The sequence below is a fragment of the Equus przewalskii genome, chromosome 17 (assembly GCF_037783145.1).
Source record: "Equus przewalskii isolate Varuska chromosome 17, EquPr2, whole genome shotgun sequence".
Classification (NCBI taxonomy): Eukaryota; Metazoa; Chordata; class Mammalia; order Perissodactyla; family Equidae; genus Equus; species Equus przewalskii.
The window spans coordinates 50,250,571-50,270,416 of NC_091847.1; the positions used below are offsets into that span (position 1 = coordinate 50,250,571).

At 35.1% G+C, this 19,846-nt stretch overlaps 1 protein-coding gene across 2 annotated transcripts in view; it reads left to right on the plus strand.

The window, feature by feature from the left end:
* The window catches only part of DCAF17 (DDB1 and CUL4 associated factor 17), a 38,585-nt gene that overhangs the window by 11,187 nt on the left and 7,552 nt on the right, over positions 1-19,846 (plus strand). Inside the window, exons 5-12 of one of the 2 annotated variants that reach the window (XM_008527385.2) lie at positions 25-103; positions 939-1,028; positions 3,196-3,300; positions 3,603-3,708; positions 12,150-12,292; positions 15,696-15,805; positions 18,667-18,757; positions 19,670-19,753. In XM_008527385.2, coding sequence (XP_008525607.1) covers positions 25-103; positions 939-1,028; positions 3,196-3,300; positions 3,603-3,708; positions 12,150-12,292; positions 15,696-15,805; positions 18,667-18,757; positions 19,670-19,753 — 808 coding nt within the window. The remainder of the gene's footprint in view (positions 1-24; positions 104-938; positions 1,029-3,195; positions 3,301-3,602; positions 3,709-12,149; positions 12,293-15,695; positions 15,806-18,666; positions 18,758-19,669; positions 19,754-19,846) is intronic. The other variant, XM_008527387.2, reaches the window with a different exon arrangement.

Consider the following 19,846-nt stretch of genomic DNA (forward strand, 5'->3'; position numbering starts at 1 on the left):
AACTTCTCTTTATTCTTTTAAAAGATACGTGAGCTGGGACACTCCTCAGGAAGTCATTGCAGTCAAGTCGGCTCAGAACAAAGGCTCAGCGTTGGCCCGGCAGGTAAACATCTTTAAACATTCAATAAAATGAAGTATTTATTTCCATAGGAATTTGTCTGCAAATTTGTTATGAAAGAACTAATGATCTTTGTTTTCTGAAGCATGCAGTAAGAGTTGTTTACCACAAATTTAAGAAATTCCCTTCAAGCCACTCTGGGGAAGTACAACAGATTATTTTACATTCCGTAGTGGAAAGGAATTGACTGGACCTTGTTCTCCAAAGTAAGGAGCTATCCTCTTCAAGCAGAGAAATCACTCAAGCTTTTATTGTTGATATTTTTTTCTCATTTCATATACTTATATCAGTGTAACACTACTTTCAAATGATATGACCATGATAATTATGTGTCTTTTGATTAGGCTCTTTGTTAAAATTCCAATTTATAATATAAATTATTAATACAATATTATATTAAAGTACAATATATATTCGTCTATATTATATTTGTATTAATAATAAATAATATTAATGTATAAATGAATATATATTTATAATATTACACAATATATAAATATATTTTGTTATAAAGTATATAAAATATGTTTTCATTGTATAATATGTAAAATACATTTTGTTGCTAAGAAATGTTTACTTTTGTAGATTTTTGTGTGTATGTGCCTGTCTGTGTCTGAAGGGCTGAAGGTTTAGTGGACATATTTTGAACATGTATGTCTTCCTGTTTAAGTAACTTTGCAACGTAGATAGATGGATGTTTTCAGTTCGTGAAAACATCTGCATAACTGCATGCTAGGACAGATGGATGTTTCCAACTCATGAAAACAGTGTTTTTCAAATCCTCTTGAGAGCTGCCTGTAATTTTAGTCTTTCCTTTTAGGCAGGCATTCAACAGCCTGTTTTGCTGTACCTTGCAGTGTTCCGTGTTTTACCTTTTTCACTCATAGGGGTTCTGGAGATCAACAAAAAGGTAAGAACTCATTTCTGATTGAATTGCAATATTAGTTTTCTGACAGCAAAATTTAATGTCATCATTTAATTATTTGCTTATTAGGTGTTTTGATTGGAAATGTTCCCCTGACTGTAAAAGGCTTGCTAACCTAGTGTATTTCATATCAAAATACATGAGAAGATTTGATGTGGGAAGAGAGCCTAATCATCCCTTGCATGTTTTTATGTCTCTCAAGTGGATAGTGTTGAATACCTGTGGTCATTAACAAACCATTACTTTATAGAATTATGAGATGAATAAGGTATTTTTTTCAGAGGAATATTCCAAAGCTTACTAAAATGATCATTAAAGAAAGGTGAAAAGCTGCAGCAAAATGCCTCATTTTAATTGTAAGGTATAAATCTAAAACTTGGCATATATGATATATAAACAAGCTTATAATTAAATATGTAAATTTTCCAACTCATTCAGTTTTTAGCTTTACTGTTGTTGCCATTTTTCTTGTTTGTGGGTGGTTATATGGGAGGAAAGAAAGGACAAATTTCCTTTAAGTAAAAGATTCGATACTCTTCTACTTTCCTTGAAAAATTTACTTCTGGGTGAATAGTTATTTATTGGTCTATTCTACTAGTTTTAATTAAGCACCTGAAGTATTATAACAAATCTTAAGGGCCAACTAATATTCATTAGCAAACAAGATGAATGTATTAAAAAATTTTTATATTATATAAAATATACTAAATAATGTATTAAACTGTAAAAAGGCTAAAGAATAATATTAGTTATTAATTTTTTATTTTGTGCCGGGCAGTTTGAGCATTTTACAACATTGTAACACATAATATATTCAACTAGAAAGTTAAGCAGCTGCCTCAATCCTAAAGGTAATAAATGGAAGAGCTGGAATTTGAACAGAGATTTGACTCCAAAGTTTAATAGAGTGGCTACTTTATTGTAACACTCATTATTTGAAACTATGTTTCTATTACACAAGTCCTCCATTCAAAGTGGGAAACCAAAGTGGGGAACAAGAATCAGTGAATAAAGTCATGAGCTAGTCAAGATCAAAGCAAAGCATAATTATCCTTCTGAGAGATGACAAAAAACACAGCTCATGAATTCTCTTTGTGCTTGTGGATTAAGTAATTGTGTATGCTTATTACAGTCTGCAACAGAATGAAGACTTAGCAAAGTCACAGATTGTTTCTTTTTATTCTTACGTGTCCGAGATAATCATTTGAGGGATTTGGTTTTGATTATAGTTACTTGGAATTGAAGTATATCTTTCACTTACCATGCATAATACCCAAGGTCTAGGCTCAGAATGTGCTTTAAGCTATTTATTGGGGTAGTAAATCTTCACTAAGTAATTTGTCTTGAGTAGAAATAGAAACAGATTTTCACTTATGTTCTAGTTGTTCTTTTGTTGCTATGAATATTTTTCTATGTTGGCTTTTGTTAAATATTAAAATAGGCACAGAATCAAGTTCTTTATCAGAGCTCTGTGGAGAATCATGACAGGATCCAGTGCATAGAACAGAAAGAAAGGGAACAATGAGCCAGAGCCTTACTCAGGGTCAGCGAGGCTAAGTGTCTCTGCAGGTGTTTGGTCTTTAACATGTTTGGTTTTTATATGACTGAAAATATCAAACAGTTTTAGGGATTTAAAGAGCAAGGTAATGATAAAATTCTGGAGTTGGCTGTTTCTCATTAGAGTTACTTTCTTAGATCCAGTCTCTTCACCCTCTAGCTAAAAAATAAATCTCTTTATAAATAACAGCTTAGCATAAAGAATAGGTCCTTGGCAGGATATGCATGGTAGAGTAAATATTCGTGCAGACTTACATGGACTCAGTCTATGCCTATGTCTGAAGGAACAGGATTTGTTATTAGAAGACACTGACAAAACTATGAAGCAAATGGATGAAGCAAACGAATGCTGCTGCATCATTTTGAGGAGTATGTGCTGCGGTCCCAGTAGTGCTCTAGTCTGAGACTCCAGTGGCTTACCACCCCCTCCTAATAACACCTTAGCTTCATGTTTCTAAATGATAATTAAGTTAAAATGCTAGACAGCAGTGTTGTAGTGGTGACCTGAGTATTAAGCAAATGTACAAACCGCTGTGAACACTCAGCGGATCAGCCTTCTGGTCTTTTCTCAGGTGATAATCTACTTTCCCTTCAGATTTTCGGGAATGTAACAGATGCTACCTTGTCTCATGGAATACTGATTGTGATGTACAGCTCTGGATTGGTCAGACTCTATAGCTTCCAAGCCATCGCTGAACAGGTAGAGAAAACTGAAATTTGCCATACATAATTAATTAACTTGAGGTTTGGACTGAGGTATGAGTTTTTTAATGAGATGCTTTCAGAGTAAGGCACCTGTGTAGATTTCAACTCTAGGAAACTACAAATGCAGAAAGACAAAGTAATCTTTAAAAGAGGGGTGGGAAGATAAACAGCCCCTTATATAAATAAATACATTTTCTATGTCATATGATGCATGTGAATTTGATTTTTTCTCTCTCCAGACAGCAAATAAGTAGGTGCTAAAGCTACCATGTTTGTTTTGTTTTGTTTTGTTTTTAGTTCATGCAACAGAAACTTGACTTAGGGTGTGCATGCAGATGGGGTGGGACTACTGGAACTGTAGGAGAGGCTCCTTTTGGCATTCCTTGTAATATTAAAATCACAGGTATGGCTACTATATAGTATTTTTTTCACCTTAAAAAATAAGTGGTCATATAAATAGTTATTAATTGTAATCATCCAAATGTTTTTCTCATAATTTAATTATAAACTCAATTCACTTTACTCCTATATAGTATATTCCTTGTTATTGAGTAGATGTTGACAAAAATCTGTCAGTTATTTATTGAACTGAAGGCCTGGGGATGCTGGGTCTTGCTTGGCCAGAGATAGGGGACCTTTGACAAGTCACTTTACCTTTCTGGTCTTGAATTCCTTGTCTGCAAAGTAATGAATTGCAGCAAATAATACCATCTTTGCTCCTTTATAACTTAATATTTTACGATTCTGTGAAATTTACCCTCATTTAAGAAAAATGTTTTCCAGGGAAAATATAATTACCTTGCCACCTGAACATACAGTTTAGACACAGAGAAAATCTCCCGATATACTTAAAGATTGACAAAGCACAAGCAAGAAAATTATACACAATTCTGTAAATATAAGAAAAATGTTCTGTATTTAACTAGATTATCAAATTCACCAGTTTAATAAAAAAGAAATCAACTACTACTCAAATTTGAGCAGGGTATATTAAAAGATATAAACTATGACTGACTAGAATTCATCTCAGGAATACAAGGATGGTTTAATGTTTGCAAATAGATATAAAATTCACGAGTAAATTAAAAAAAACATTTTATTATCCTAATGTATATTTATCTGTATTCTTAGTTCATTAAGAGTCATTCATTATCATATTAAGAACGTCCTTTTATTTCCAACCAATAAACATCGTATTTTTAGGTGAAACTCCAAAGATTTTTCTAATGTAGACAGAATAAGGTAAGAATTTTTTTCTGTCATTCTTACTTAACATTTTATCATTAACAGATCTAGAAACAGAAATAAAAGATTTCATTGTTAGAAAAAAGGAGATATTCTTTTTAGTTTTAAATGACCAACTTTGAAAACTTCTGAATGAAGGAGTTCAATATAGCCAATTAAGTTATCCAAGAGGTTAAAAAAATTATGTAAAAAATTAGTCAAGTTTTTAAATGCCTTGGACAAACTGAATTAGGCAGTTTTGTGAAAACTCAGCCCCAGCAATGCAAATATACTACAGGACTCTATTAAGAATTTTAAAACTGCAAGCTCCAGTGGTAACTAAAATGAGTTATTTTGAAGAGTTTCCCAAAATGGTAGCATTGTTCTTGTTGAAATGCAGAGAATAAATGAGTAAAACAAAGAGGGTGATAAAGACAAAGTGCATAGAGGCTGAAGGATTGTGCTGTGGTTTAGGTCTCTTTGTAAAAAGAAGACTGGATTCGTGAGCAGAATCTTGGTCTACCGTTAGTAAGAGTGAAACTTCACTACTAACTTAACTGGGGGTGTGATAGTGGGCAAATCACGTAACCTGTCTGGGCCTCATTTTTCTCAACTATGAAATAATGATGTTTGAAAACATCTATGACATCACTTCTCACTATAAAACGTTGTAATTCAGTGATTTTTAGACATTTGACTAGAAAAGTAGCATGTTATACTGGAAACTTTGAGTGTTTTTTCAAACTGTAGAGACTGAAATCCTTTTCATTTCTCCAAATTTATTTTTCAGGATTAGTTGTGTATACAAAGTAATATTCATTTTAACTGTAAATAGCTTTTTTCTTAATGCAAAGCAGTTCATTTTCATTACAGGAAAATTAGGAAATAAAGATAAATAGAGGAAATATAAAACACTCATAGTCCTTGTGCATGGAGCTAACTGTTATTATTATGGAGTTAACCTTGGTGTTATTTTTTTCCTAATCTTACAAGGTGTATATTTCTATATGTCTAAAGCCAAAAAAGTCATACTGTAAATCCTCTTTCGTAAATTGCTTTTTAAAAAATTAACTCTGTTGAGGTATAATTTACATGCACTTTAATACACCCATTTTAACTGTATAGTTTGGGTTTTGCCAAATGTATATACTCATGAAACCATCACTACAATCAAGATTTAGAATCTTTTTATCACTCCAAAATGTTTCCCTGTGCCTTCCCAGCCAATTCCCTTCCCACCTCCAGCCTTGCAACCAGTGATGTGCTTTGTTTCTCTATAGATTAAATTTATATTTTCTAGAGTTTCATGTAAATGGAATCATATGATGTGTATTTTTTTGTCTGGCTTCTTTCACTCAGCATATTATTTCTGAGATTCATTTCATATTGTTGTGTATATCTGTAACCTAACCCACTTTTATATGTTAATATTACAAATACTGATTTCCATCTCGATTATTTAGTAGATGGTCTTGTGAAAGCAATAAAGTTGGAGTCTTATCTCACTCTCTCTGTTTTTTTAAAGATTTATTATTTTTAATATATCTTTTTTTTAAAGGATATGCTTCTTTTGGTGAGGAAGATTGGCCCTGAGCTAACATCTGTTGCCAGTCTTCCCCTTCCTTATTCCCCCCAACCAAAGCACCAGCACATAGTTGTATATCCTAGTTGTAAATCCTCCTACTTCTATGTGGGGTGCCACCACAGCATGGCTTGATGAGTGATGTATAGGTCCGCACCCAGGATCTGAACCACTATACCACTAGGCCAACCCCCCATCTCACTCTTTACACCAAAATAAATAATAGATGGATCAAAGATTTAAAAGTTCTGTAAGAAAACTTGGGAAAATCTTTTTATCTCAGAGTGGGGAAGACCTTTCTAAGCATGGGGTAAAACCCAGAGCCATAAAAGAAGGGATTGATAAGTTTGGTTACATAAAAATAAACTTATACATAGCAATAAAAACCCAAACAAAAACACAAACACAACATAAACCAACTCAAAAATCAAATAACAGGAGCTAGCCCTGTGGTGTAGTGGTTAAGTTCACACACTCTGCTTCAGTGGGCCAGCGTTTATGGGTTCAGATTCCAAGTGCGGACCTACACACTGCTTATCAAGCCATGCTGTGGTGGCATACCACATACAAAATAGAGGAAGATTAGCACAGGTGTTAGCTCAGTGACAATATTCTTCAAGCTAAAAGAGGAAGATTAGCAACAGATGTTAGCTCAGGGCCAATCTGCCTCACCAAAAAATAAATAAATAAAAATCAACAAACACGACATTATTTGTAAAACATCCTGTAAAGGGGTAATTTCCTCTCTATATAAAGAGTTCTACAGCTCAGTAAGACAAAGGACAACACAACAAAAAAGATAAGCAAAGGATATTGTTCAAAAGACAAGGAAATATAAATACCTTTTAATTAGAGGAGGGCAAAGCCCAACAAAGAAATACAAATTAAAATTCTCAAATATTAAAAAATTGATAACAGGGTTGGTGAAAGTATAGAAGAGGCACTTTTATTTATTGTTGTCCTTTATAGAGGACAATTTGTCAATATGTATCAAAATTTTAAATGCATACACTCCTTGAAGAATTTCATGTCTAGGAATTTATCCCAGATATATTCACATGTGTGCAAAATGACAAATGTACAATCACAACATTGTTTCTAATAGCAAAAGATTGGAAACAATGTATATATCGATAGGTGACGCTGGTATTGTTTCATTGTTTGTATCATAAATTTAATTGTTAAAAAGAATTCTTTTTGCAATGGTGTAGAGCAATTTCCAATATACATTATTTAGTGAAAAAAAGGAGTGCAAAACTGTGTATATAAAAAGCCTCATTGTGTAAAGTGTTCATATTCATATATTAAAAGTATATATATGAATGTATGCTTTTAGATTTGCCTGGGATATCTGGAAGGATACACAAAAACTTGATAAATAGTAATTACCTCTGAGGGATACAGATGAAAGAAGTTTTCATTATACATGTTCTGATAGTTTTTGAATATACTGCTTATGTTACCTCTGCCAAAAAGTGGTTCTGTGTGTATACATGTGCATGCACAGCTCCTTGAGGCTTTAAGAACTTGACTTATATACCATTTTATGGGTGAACTATAAATTTATTTAACCAATTCACTACTTTGAACATTTAGATTGTTTTTAATTTTCTGTGATTATAAATAATATAAAAATATTCCTATAACCATTAATGATTCTTGGCCTGAATCAATTAGGTCATTGCAGGTTGCAGAATGGCAGTTTAAAAAAATTCTGTCATTCCTTCTGCCTTTAATAGCTGGCATTTTTCTGTAAATAAAAACTTTCACTCATCACCTAGGGATGAACTATAATTCCTCCCAAAAAGTCAAAGTAAATACTTACTCCTTCTCTTTAATGACCAGTATTCAGAGCAAGGAGTTGGGGTAATACTCACTTCCAATTGTGGCTAAGTATTTTAGAGGTGAACATATATATAAGCAGGGTCATGGATTTTTGTTTATCCAAAATTATATAGTTATAGCCATTATATCTTAGTGATGCTCAAATTGTCCTAAATTTGGCCAATGAGAACTCCATTTTGACATCCTCCCTAGTCTTGAAGAATCTCCTTGCTTTCTGGAACCATAATACGTCCCAAGCTTACTTGTTACCTTCCTTGTCCTAGATCTGGAAAGGGGCCATTTTATTAGGGAACATGATTATCAACTGTTAGCTTCCTAGGGCTGGTGTAACACCACAAACTGGGGCACTTTAAAGAATAGGCGTTTATTCTCTCAAAATTTTGCTAGGTGTCCGAAATCAAGGTGTTGGAAGGGACAACCTCCGTCTGAAGACTCGAGGAAAATATCCCTCCTTGCCTCTTCCAGCTTGTGGTTGTTGCTGGCAATCCTTGGCATTTCTTGGTTTGTGACAGCATATGCTAACTCCAATTTCTGCCTGTCTTCACTTGGCCTTCTTCTCTCTGTGTCTTCAAATCTCTGTCTCCTTATAAAGGTGCCAGTTGTGGAATTCAGGACCCACCTTTATCCAGTATGACCTCATCTTAATTTATCACATCCACAAAGACCCTATTTCCAGTAAAGTCACATTCACAGATACTGGCAGTTAGGACTTCAGCATATGTTTTTGAGGGACACGGTTCAGCCCCCAACAAAGACCAAGAGCTAGTTGTGCTCATTGCAATCAGGTGTCTTTACTTTTCAATGAACAAAGCTGGGAAATGTGTTAAAACAAAAATTCAAGAAAATTAGTTCATTTTCATTTTTCCAAGTTTAACTGTTCTTTGATTTTCTATTTATATTTTGGCTTCCACTGAACTTCCTGATTCCTAATAAAACTTTATCCTATAATTTATATTTCATAGTCTTAAAATTGCCATATCAGTGCTGCTACTAAAAACTAAAGTATGGAGTGATGGTTAAGATATCTCTGCAGTTCTTTTTGTCCTTGGTGTACAGCCCAGTAAGTGTACTATCAGAATAATGTGTTCAAATATTATTTGAAATTATTTCTCTATATGATTAGATTATCAATTTTATATAGATAGGTTTGTTTGGTTTAGTTTGTTTTCAATTTTTGGTTTGCTTTTTCCCTTTTGACTTTATTCTGGAAGTTATGAAATGTGTGTATTTTAAAGGTCAAAACTATATAAAAAGATATATTCTGAGAAATTTTGCTTCCACACATAGTCCTTTCATTCTGTTACTCCACTCCCCCATCCCACCCGATCCCCATAAGTAACCGTTATTTTTAGTTTCTAGGTTATTTTTCTGTTGTTTCTTTTTGTAAAAATAAGTAAATGTGTGTATGTATCCTTTAAATATTACCTTCTTTCTTAGACCAAATGTAGTATAGTCATGCATTGCTTAACAAGGCGGATACATTCTGAAAAATGTGTTGTTAGACAGTTTTCTTGTTGTGCGAACATCAGAGTGTACTTGCACAAACCTAGATGATATAGCCTACTACACATCCAGGCTATATGGTACTAAATTTATGGGACCACCGTCAACTATGTGGTCCATTGTTGACTGAAACGTCATGATGTCGTGCATGACAGTATATCATACACTCTGTTCTGTACCTTGTATTTTCACCTAACACATATCTAAATTTTTTTAAACAAACATTTATTTAATAGAAGAATTATATAAGGTTAACTATCCCCTATACTTTAAAATTACAGAAAAGTCATATCCTATTATAGCCATTCTTCTTTTATAGACAGCAATCATTTTGTATGCTTTATGTTAAACCTTTCCTTTGAAGTATCATTGTTTGACCTTTCAGAGACTCAAAGCATTATAATTAGTAATAATTGCTGTTTTCTTTTTGATGCTGCTTTTTTCACATTCTAGCCAGTAGGAACCACTTTCCTGGCACTTGTATTCTTTTAACACTACCCTGACATCCTTGTAAATATCCTTTATAGCAACAACGGGATGGTTCAGACCTATCCTAAAATTACCTCACCAAGAGACATGGAATCAGCTACTCTCTGAGAACTTCTAGGATTTTTTAAATTAAGAATAATATTAGAGGTCAAAATTTGGGCTCTTGGGGTTAGTGGGGACCATCAGAGTTGTGGTGAGCAGAGTACTGCTGCTACCTTTGGGCCATTTTTAGCAACTGCTTGGAAAAGTATTTCTTTTTAAATACATCTTTTTACGTTGATTTGTTTTTCTATTTTGAATACCTAGTTTATATTCTCTACAACATACTTACCTAAAATTTTAACCCCAAATTCAAACTCTAATTATATTTTTTCTTTTTATAACTCTTCTTTTCCTCATACTCCATCATTTGGTACCCACCACATTATCACATGTGATATTTGTATTTCTTTCATAATTTACCTACTGATGTTCTTTGCTGATTTTTCTCTTGGGGTGTTCATATTTTTATTATTTAAAAAGACTTCTTTATATATTAAGAATATTACCCTTTTCTTAAAAGGGTTAAAAAATCACTTTAAATATATTTGATATGTTTATACTTCTCTTCTTCCTCTGTAAGATTATCAGTTTGTGAACTCACTTTTCATTATTTTTCTCCTGAGTAGTGAATTGTCCTTATGAAGAGGCCTAAGAAAGCACACATTTCTGTATGTTACATGTGACTCTTGAGTGAATGGTCTCCCTAAGACAAACCTCTTTACTGACAGTGGTGGCTTCATAAACCAAAAATTAAATTCTCAAGGTAGAGAGGTAAACAAAGGAGTTGTGGATTAGCCACCAGCCCAAACAGACCTTGTGGTATTTCCCAAGGACTGACCCAAAGGAATTCTGGTCTTCTAGAGCTGCAGTACCTTCCACTTAGGCATTTCTCTAAAGTAAATATGTTATATTCTACCTAAAATTAGTTGTTATCAAAGTTAAAAGGCACCAACAGATAGTTCTTTTATGGTGTCAGTCTCCAAAAGACAATGACTGACTGGATGTATCTAAACTACTTTAAAGTTAGCTTGTCTAATGATAACACTAGTAGTAGTGGCTATCCTTTAATAAAGCTTCCACTGTGAAAGGACCTATCCTAAGTGGTTATGTTTTATTATAACTGATGTCACCTCTATACTGGAAATTTTAAGCAAGACTGCTCTTGTAAAATTTGCTAAGTATAACCTGTTAGTTTAGAATATGGAAGATCTTTTCCTCATGTTTGAAGGAATTATTAGACCGAATTACCTTGTAGGATTGTTATGAGAGTTGGAAACAGTATCTAACCCAGAGTCTTGTACATACGAGATCCTTAGTAAATGGCAGCTACTTTTGGGGCTGGCCCCGTGGCCGAGTGGTTAAGTTCGCGTGCTCCGCTGCAGGTGGCCCAGTGTTTCGTTGGTTCGAATCCTGGGCGCGGACATGGCACTGCTCATCAGACCACGCTGAGGCAGCGTCCCACATGCCACAACTAGAAGAACCCACAACGAAGAATACACAACTATGTACCGGGGGGCGTTGGGGAGAAAAAGGAAAAAATAAAATCTTTAAAAAAAAAAAAAAAAAAATGGCAGCTACTTTTTTTTTTTTTTTGAGGAAGATTAGCCCTGAGCTAACACCTGCCACCAATCCTCCTCTTTTTGCTGAGAAAGACTGGCCCTCAGCTAACATCCGTGCCCATCTTCCTCTACTTTCTATGTGGGATGCCTACCACAGCATGGCTTGACAAGCGGTGCCGTGTCTGCACCCAGGATCCGAACTGGCAAACACTGGGCTGCCGAAGCGGAACGTGCAAACTTAACCGCTGCGCCACTGGGCCGGCCCCAGCAGCTGCTTGTATTAGGCATACTTTTTCATTTTTTGCCATCTTAAGCACCTTCAGCCCGCTTTTTATCTCTACTCAGCTGCAGGTCACACATATCCTGAAAACAGATGTCTAGAAAGTTGACTAATAGCCTAACATTTCTTTCCTACCAGTTTTCTCTTTTCTTAGCAGTAAGCCTCTTTCCTGATTGTATTTTATTTTCTTGAACGTAGTGATTTTTCATTAATGGAAACTCAGAGATGGTGCATGCAAAGCAAGGTTGAATTTATTTAATGAATGTCCCAAGACTATAATAACAGAGAAGCTAATAAATGCATTTTGCCCATCTCTACAGACACGCCACCACTGCTCTTTGAGGTGTCCTCCCTGGAGAATGCTTTTCAGATTGGAGGCCATCCTTGGCACTACATCATCACACCTAATAAGAAGAAACAGAAAGGAGTATTCCATATTTGTGCCCTAAAAGACAATTCCTTGGTAAATTATGAGTGATCAAACTTTCTAGTAGCGAATTTATATCAGAAGTTCTTTATTCTCTACTTCTCTAATGGGTCTATATTCCTAAGAATTAATTCTTTGTTATTAATAATTAGTGAAAATGTACAGAAGAATACAAAGAATATAGCAAACACTTGGTGTACTACCTAGAATTTAAAAACATTAATATTTTAAAATTCTTAGGGCATCAAAGATGGCTTAGGTTTTTTTTCTTACCAGTCGCCCGGCAGGGGAGCCCATTCAAAACATCTCTGAAGCTCTGTAGTGGCAATCGTTGATGGAATACTGTCAGGTTGCCTCTGAAACTGCTGGTAGAGGGTTTGTTGTTGTTACTGCTTTTCATGGTTTGTGGCTGTTTGCCTTCCAGAGCAGAACCAGATAGAATTCTGATGGTCACAATGTAAGCATTGAAACACTTTGAATGTTCAAGGTTATTCTTAAGTTATTTATGACAGAATAGGAAGAAATGGTACATAGTAAGGCTATAGAAATTTCTACCCCTTGACTTTTTCTTCGTTTTCTTTTTAAAAATGATTTAGGCATTGATTTATCATTTAATAAACATTGAGGGCCTACTGTGTGTTAGACATGGCTGGGGACACATTCCCTTCCCTCAAGTTACTTACAGTTTCAAAAGAAAGCAGACATGTAGATAAGATGCAGTCTGTTAAGTACAGAGATTGAGATAAGTGCAAAGAGTGAGTGCACAGAGGAGAGGGAGTCCATCTTTGTTTTGGATTGCTGATTTAGTTTTATTTATTTCTAGAACCCCTTGATATATCAAATGAACTTACTTTGTCTGAGGCAGACTCAGTTTATTCCACACCCATCTCTTCCAGGATCTTGCTCAGTCAGTCACTGTTGGATCCAGTGGCTTTTAGAATCACAGGTCACCTTTCACCACACTGAAGATCAGCACAATCTTGGGTCCATTTATCTAACTCCCTTGATGTTGTGGCCACTGGGGAACACTCTAGTGTCTTCTGGTTTCCTTTTGTGGGAGCTTTGTTCCCTTCCATTTTTTCATTTATCTGTCATCTGTGGCAGCTCCTGTTTGGCCCAGCCCAGTGGCATCCTCTTTTACGATGGAATCTCTATGGGCTGTTTCCTGCCATGGCAAGTCTGTGGTTTGATTGTTCACCTTCCAGCCAGTGGATATCTTTCAGCCACCAGGACCTGTCACCTCTCTTTTTCACTTAACTTTTCCGTCCAGTCAAACTCTGCACAGTTCACATCCTGGGTGTTTAGTACATATTCCTCTTATATAAGATACATATTGATATGTATGTATCATTATGATAATACATATTATGCATCAATATGATAACACATATTCTGTGTGTGTATATATAAAATGGCCTTCAACTTCTATGTCAAGCATGCCTGTCAAATATTCTCCTTCTGTAATAGCTGATTATAACATTTAATCAAATCTGTATTTCAACATATTCATAATGATTGCCAAATCCAGAAGTAGTTTTCAGTTCTTTTGCCAGGGAGCTTTGTTGCAATGACATTACCTTAATGATGCATATGCCCATTACTGTCCCACCTGTCAGTCAGAAGAGTAGATAACCCAAAAACACATATGGGGCCAAACTAAAGAATTCAGAAAATGTTTCATAGCTTTCTATTAAGCTGAACTTTAAAATCTAGCATTTGAGTAAATAATAACAACTATAGAAGCTGATAATAATGCTGCCTAGTAATTAACGCAAAGATCATGTTTCTTTTGTGTGTTATAGATATTATATAAAGAGAATAGTCTTCTAAAGAAAGAGATGTATAGTGTGTTCATGTTTTATATTAAACACAGGAGCATCTGGAGCTGATGCCATCATGGACACATTAATTTCAGTGGTTGCAACCAAGATTTTTAATTACATTGACTTTCTTATATGTAAAATGTAATAATACCACCATGCCTATTAGAAATTATTAGTATACTTATAAAAATTATTGGAAACTTTAAACTCATTCACTAATTTGATACATACGTGTTAAATTCCTTTTTTTTTTTTTCTAAAGCAAAGCATACAAAGCACTTGTGATGTAGCCCCAGTCTACTTTTCTAGTCCCATGGCTGGACACAATACTTCTCAGTTTAATTTTGGCTGCTACTCATGTTTATGCACATACGTGCTACATGGGTTAACACTTCTGTGCTTTTGGTTTTACTGTTTCTTTTTTTCTAGCCATTTTCTGCTCATCCTTTAAGGCTTAGTTCAAGATTTTTTTCTTCCTGAAATTCTGCTCACCTAGGTTGTTGAATGCTTGATAATATCCTGTGTGTGGCTTGATCACTTTGTTTTCTACACCGCCTCATTATTCTCTTTTTATGTTTCTGCCTTCCCTCTTTACTATGAGCTTTTGGATGGCAAGGATTATGTTTAATTCATGTTGGGTACAAACACCTAGTGTGATACCTAAAACATAATGTCCTATCAATGTATGCTCATGGAATTAATAAATTAATATTTCAGAAACTTTTATGAGTATCTAATAGGAAAGATGCTATCACTGCATTTTACTAGAGAAATTAAAGAAATTAAATGACTTGGATAAAGCTAGTGAAGTTAATGTATTCATACTGGTATCATTTCCCAGTGCTCCTGTGTATAAGGTAAAACATTTATGTACATACATGATCACCTATCATGGAGATACCTTTTTCTTTCTTTTAATGTCTAACTATACTACCGTGAAATAAATATCTCTAGTTTCCTTAAAAGCTAAGCAGTGTTATACCATTTCCTCAGCATTAGAGTTTAATATCTGACTTATCCAGGGAGATTATAGGACCTGTATCTGAGATTTCAGATTTGGTTACATGTTTATTTTTGTACCACCCACTCTTCCGGTTGACAGTTTCTTGGCGATGGGGAAGGGAGGAAGAAGTAGGGGCCTGCATGTGCATAATTGTGTCAGAGTTATATACTGGAAAGTCCATGGACTTTGGAGTTAGATCTGCTGTTTAATAGGTGTAAAACATTGAGCAAATGGTTTATCCTCTTGTGTATCAGTTTCCTCATTCATAAAATGGGGATAACAATATATGCCTTGAGTGTGGTTAAGATCAAATGAAATAATGACTGTAAAACATCTGATGCAGTGCCTGACACAAATTAGGTGCTTGAGATATGATAACTTATTATTTGTGAGGTATAATGTATGATACTGGGTAAATCTATGAATTCTGAGTTTGTTGTGGATTTCTCAAGTTTGTGTGTTCTAATTCAGCCCTTTTGCACATCCCAGTTCAACTGGATAATATTTTCTTTTCCCTGTACCTTTGACTTACTGATCTATCACTGATGTTAGATTTGAAGAATTATTTAATTTTCCCTTAATCTTTATTTTCAATATTTTTCCCCAACTTCAGGCAAAAAATGGGATCCAAGAAATGGAGTGTTGTTCTCTAGAATCTGACTGGATCTATTTTCATCCCGATGCTTCTGGTAGAATAATACATGTTGGCCCAAATCAGGTCAAGTGAGTATTTTCGTTAGTTACTTTAAAGTTAAAAGTAGCTTTTGGTGGCATTTATTGACATCTTTATTTTTGTCAGCTAACTGTTGAGCCAATTGTAGAAATAATTAGCTTGTTATCAGGTACTTCCTCAGAGACTGGCATCTAGAAAAGCTGACTTTATTCTTTCAACCTCATTATTACTATTTGTAAGTGTTACACTTGAATAAGTTCTTTGATGGATGATATATGAGTGAAAAGAGATTACAGATTGGCTTGTCATCATCAGGTCTTAATTAATTCTCCAGGATTAATGAGAGAGAAGATGATTTGTCTTTGTTCTAAAAGACAGTCTTACCACAGGAGAAGGAGTGGATTGTTTGAAGTAAACCGGGTTTTGCTTTGTTTACCCACCATCTTCCACATGATTGACCTCTCCTTCCTTGACAGACTCTTCATTTGGCTTCCCTGACACCACAATTCTCTTGAATATGTTCCTCCCTCTCTGATCTGTCTTCTTAGTATCCTTTCCTGCTCTTCCTCTTCTGTGCAGACTTTAATTTTTGAATTCCTCAAGACTTAGACCTTTTTTTCTTCTCACTCTTCATTCCCTTTCTGCGTGCTTCTGTTTATTCCCTTGGCTTCAAAGATGAATGTGTAACCCAAACTGCAAAATTTATATCCCAGCCCAAACCTCTCATCTAGGCTCATGCCAGAAATCTGGAATCATTCTTGACACTTTTTTACCTTCTTGACTTTCATTGATAAACATAAACACGTGCATTCTCTCCCTTTCTCTCTCTCACACACACACGTACATACACATATTCACACACACCCCCCCCCCCCCCCACATATCTGTCAATCCGGTTTATTTTGCTACTAAATATTTCTTAAATGTACTTCTTTCTGCCCTTGGCCACTGTCACCGTTTTGGTCAGACCGTTGTCATCAGTAGCCTGCACTATAGTAATAGCCTACTTACAGGATTCCAGGAATCCACTTTTGCACTTTTTAAATCTATTTTCTTCTGAGAAGCTAGAATGATTTTTAAAGACGTTAACAAACGCAAAAACCTAACCAAGTGAATTCTGCTTTAACCTTTTTACGGCTTCTTGTTGCTCTTATGATAAAGACCAACATACTTCATGGTCTGAAAGACCCTCCTCCCATTCAGTTTATTTCAGACATGCTGTCTTTTCAGAAAGCTGAGGGCCAATTCCCTCTGTTTGTCTGTTTCCCAGACCTGGTCTCCTGCCAAATTTCTATTCATATTTTATGCCCCAGATTACATGTCCCTTTTTCACAAAGTCCTTCCTTGATACCCCTTGTTAGATTAGCTCCCCCGTTATATTTTCATTGTATCCACGGTGTAATCTTCCTCTGTAGCACTTACAGCAATTTTAATTCATGATTTGTGTGCTTATCTGTTTAAATATCTTGCTTTGGAATCATGAGGTCCATAATGACAGGGTGACTGTGTTTTGCTGATACCTGTAACCACAGCACTGAGCACAGTGCCTGGCACAGAGTGGGTGCTCAGTAAGTGTGTGTTGAGTAAGAAGGGCAGTGCCTGCCTTCTTTATTCCTTATGCTTCATAACTAGTCTACATCTCTGGATCCATTATAAGGAAGATGAAGGGACGTGATGAAATAAGATTATGAACTTTTACAAAAAGTCTTAAAAACTATGGTTCAGCTTTGGTAAACCTTATTTTTAATGTTTGTTACCACTCATCTTTTGTATTAGTTTGAATTTAAGAAAATAAAGTCCACAAAGAGTGTGTACCCTTTTGCCAAGTTTTAAAAGATAAGCACTTTTAAATATTGGCACTAATTAAGATAATTAGTTGAGTAATTTAAAATATAATCTTATTTCTTTGTCTCTGGTAAATTCTAAAGCCTCCAATTTTCCCTGGCCACAATAGCTGCTGCTTCTGCTGTTCTCTTTGCCTGCATTTGAGACTTTAAGCTCAGAGAACATTGTGCTTTTGAAATTTGTTAGTGCTGTGAACAGATTTGTGTGGGTGGTGAGCAAATTATTTTATTTTCTCTTGCTTAATAAGCTTGATCCATGAGGTCATTTGCACTCAGAAAACCTAAGTCTTTAAATATAATCCTAAGAAAAAAGTAAAGTCAGTTGCAGTTTTTTATTTATTTTTATTTAATTTTATTTTTAGTTTTTGCTGAGAAAGATTAGCCCTGAGCTAACATCTGTGCCAGTCTTCCTCTATTTTGTATGTGGGTTCCCGCCACAGTATGGCTGATGAGTGGTCTAGGCCCATGCTGGGGATCCAAACCCGCAAACCTGGGCCGCCAAAGCAGAGTGCACTGAACTTAACTGCTAGGCCACAGGGCCAGCCCCAGTTGCAGTTTTTAAAATATTACTCTATCATGAAAACTCTTAGTTAAGGTTTAGTTGCTAATCCAGTCTGTCTTATAGTTAACTCCAGGATGTTGTTCATTGGTACCTCAGTCTATCTTCAGAAATTAAAATGTAAATACCTACTGTAATGCTGTTGGTAAAGCTGAAACCTTGAAGACCTGTTGTAGAAGGGCAGAGATGAGGTTCTTTAGAGTAACTTTCATCAAGCCATTTGGGAAGGTGGCTTAAGACTGAGCAAGCTGATTCATTACCTACTTTAGTAGCACCTGTTGTCACAGTTCCTACCTTTTCCCTTTAAGAAAATCTCTGAATTTGAAGAAGTTTATGGACACTTAAGTGATCGGTCCTTAATATTTCAGACTGATCAGGAGGAGAGGAGAACTAACTCAGTGTTGTTATGATAATTTTCATTTATTGAGTTTCATTTCAGAAGTTCAACTTTGGCACTTTGATGGTGTGTTAAGGTCTTATGTTCTTAGAATCCTTTTTCCCTTTTCAGAGTTTTAAAGCTAAATGAAGTAGAAAATAATAGTGCTCAGCATCAGATCTCTGAAGATTTTGTCATTTTGGCCAACAGGGAGAAGAACAAAGTAAGTTAGGAGTACTTTAAAAATCCTTTGTATATCATTGTCTTTCTGTATAAGAATATAATATACAAATGTGTTTGCCTTTTAGTGTGGCTGGAAAAAACAGCACAATCCTATAAAAGTCTATTCGTTTATCTACATTTATCTACATAGGTAGCTAGTCTTAGCTCCATGTACATATGAGATTTGAAGAGAGTTGATTATATTGAGTTTATCTTTTTTTGTTGTTGTTGAGGAAGAGTGGCCCTGAGCTACCATCTGTGCCCATCTTCCTCTATTTTGTATGTGGCTCACTGCCACAGCATGGCTTGATGAGTGGTATAGGTCCACGCCTGGGATCCGAAACCACGAACCCAGGCTGCTGAAGCAGAGACACTGAACTTAACCGGTGTGCCACCGGCCCAGCCCTATTGAGTTTATCTTTTGCTTATTTCTATTTCTAAACCTTTCTGGGTTTCTCTTTAAGTTTTTATTAATAAACTACTGACCTTTGGGTTTAATTAATTGTACAAACTTAGAGAAAGTTATGGTAAATCTTTAAAAATCATATACTGTGCTTTAACTCCAGATGATTCATTTCCTTTAGCATACAATTTAAGAACATGAAGAAAATCATGCAGAGGGAAATTTCCAAAAGCAGATCCATTCTTTATTTGTTGTATTATTAAAATCAGAAGAGCGAGTGAAGTAGCAAATTTCTAATCTTTATATTTATTTTTGCCTATTTTGGTATTTTATTCATTAAAAACTTTACTAGGAGGATCAGAAATCTGATTCAGAATCTTCTCAGTTGAGGAAAGAATTGTGGATATTAGAGAATGGTTGGTTAGTTTTACCAAATTTTTTAATACAATCTTGCCGTTGACTGTATAAAGTAGGACTTGTCACATCTTTTTATTTTTTTCCACATGATAGAGTGAAAACTTACCTACTGTTACAGCCTCTGGACGGGTGGTAAAAAAAAAATTTAACCTTCTGGATGACGACCCAGAACAAGAGGTATTACTTTAGCCAGAAATGGCAAACCAAACTAGTGTGCACTTGCCCCGTGGTTTTTAAATTATGCGTCCCAGACCTTGGGCTAGAGGTTGG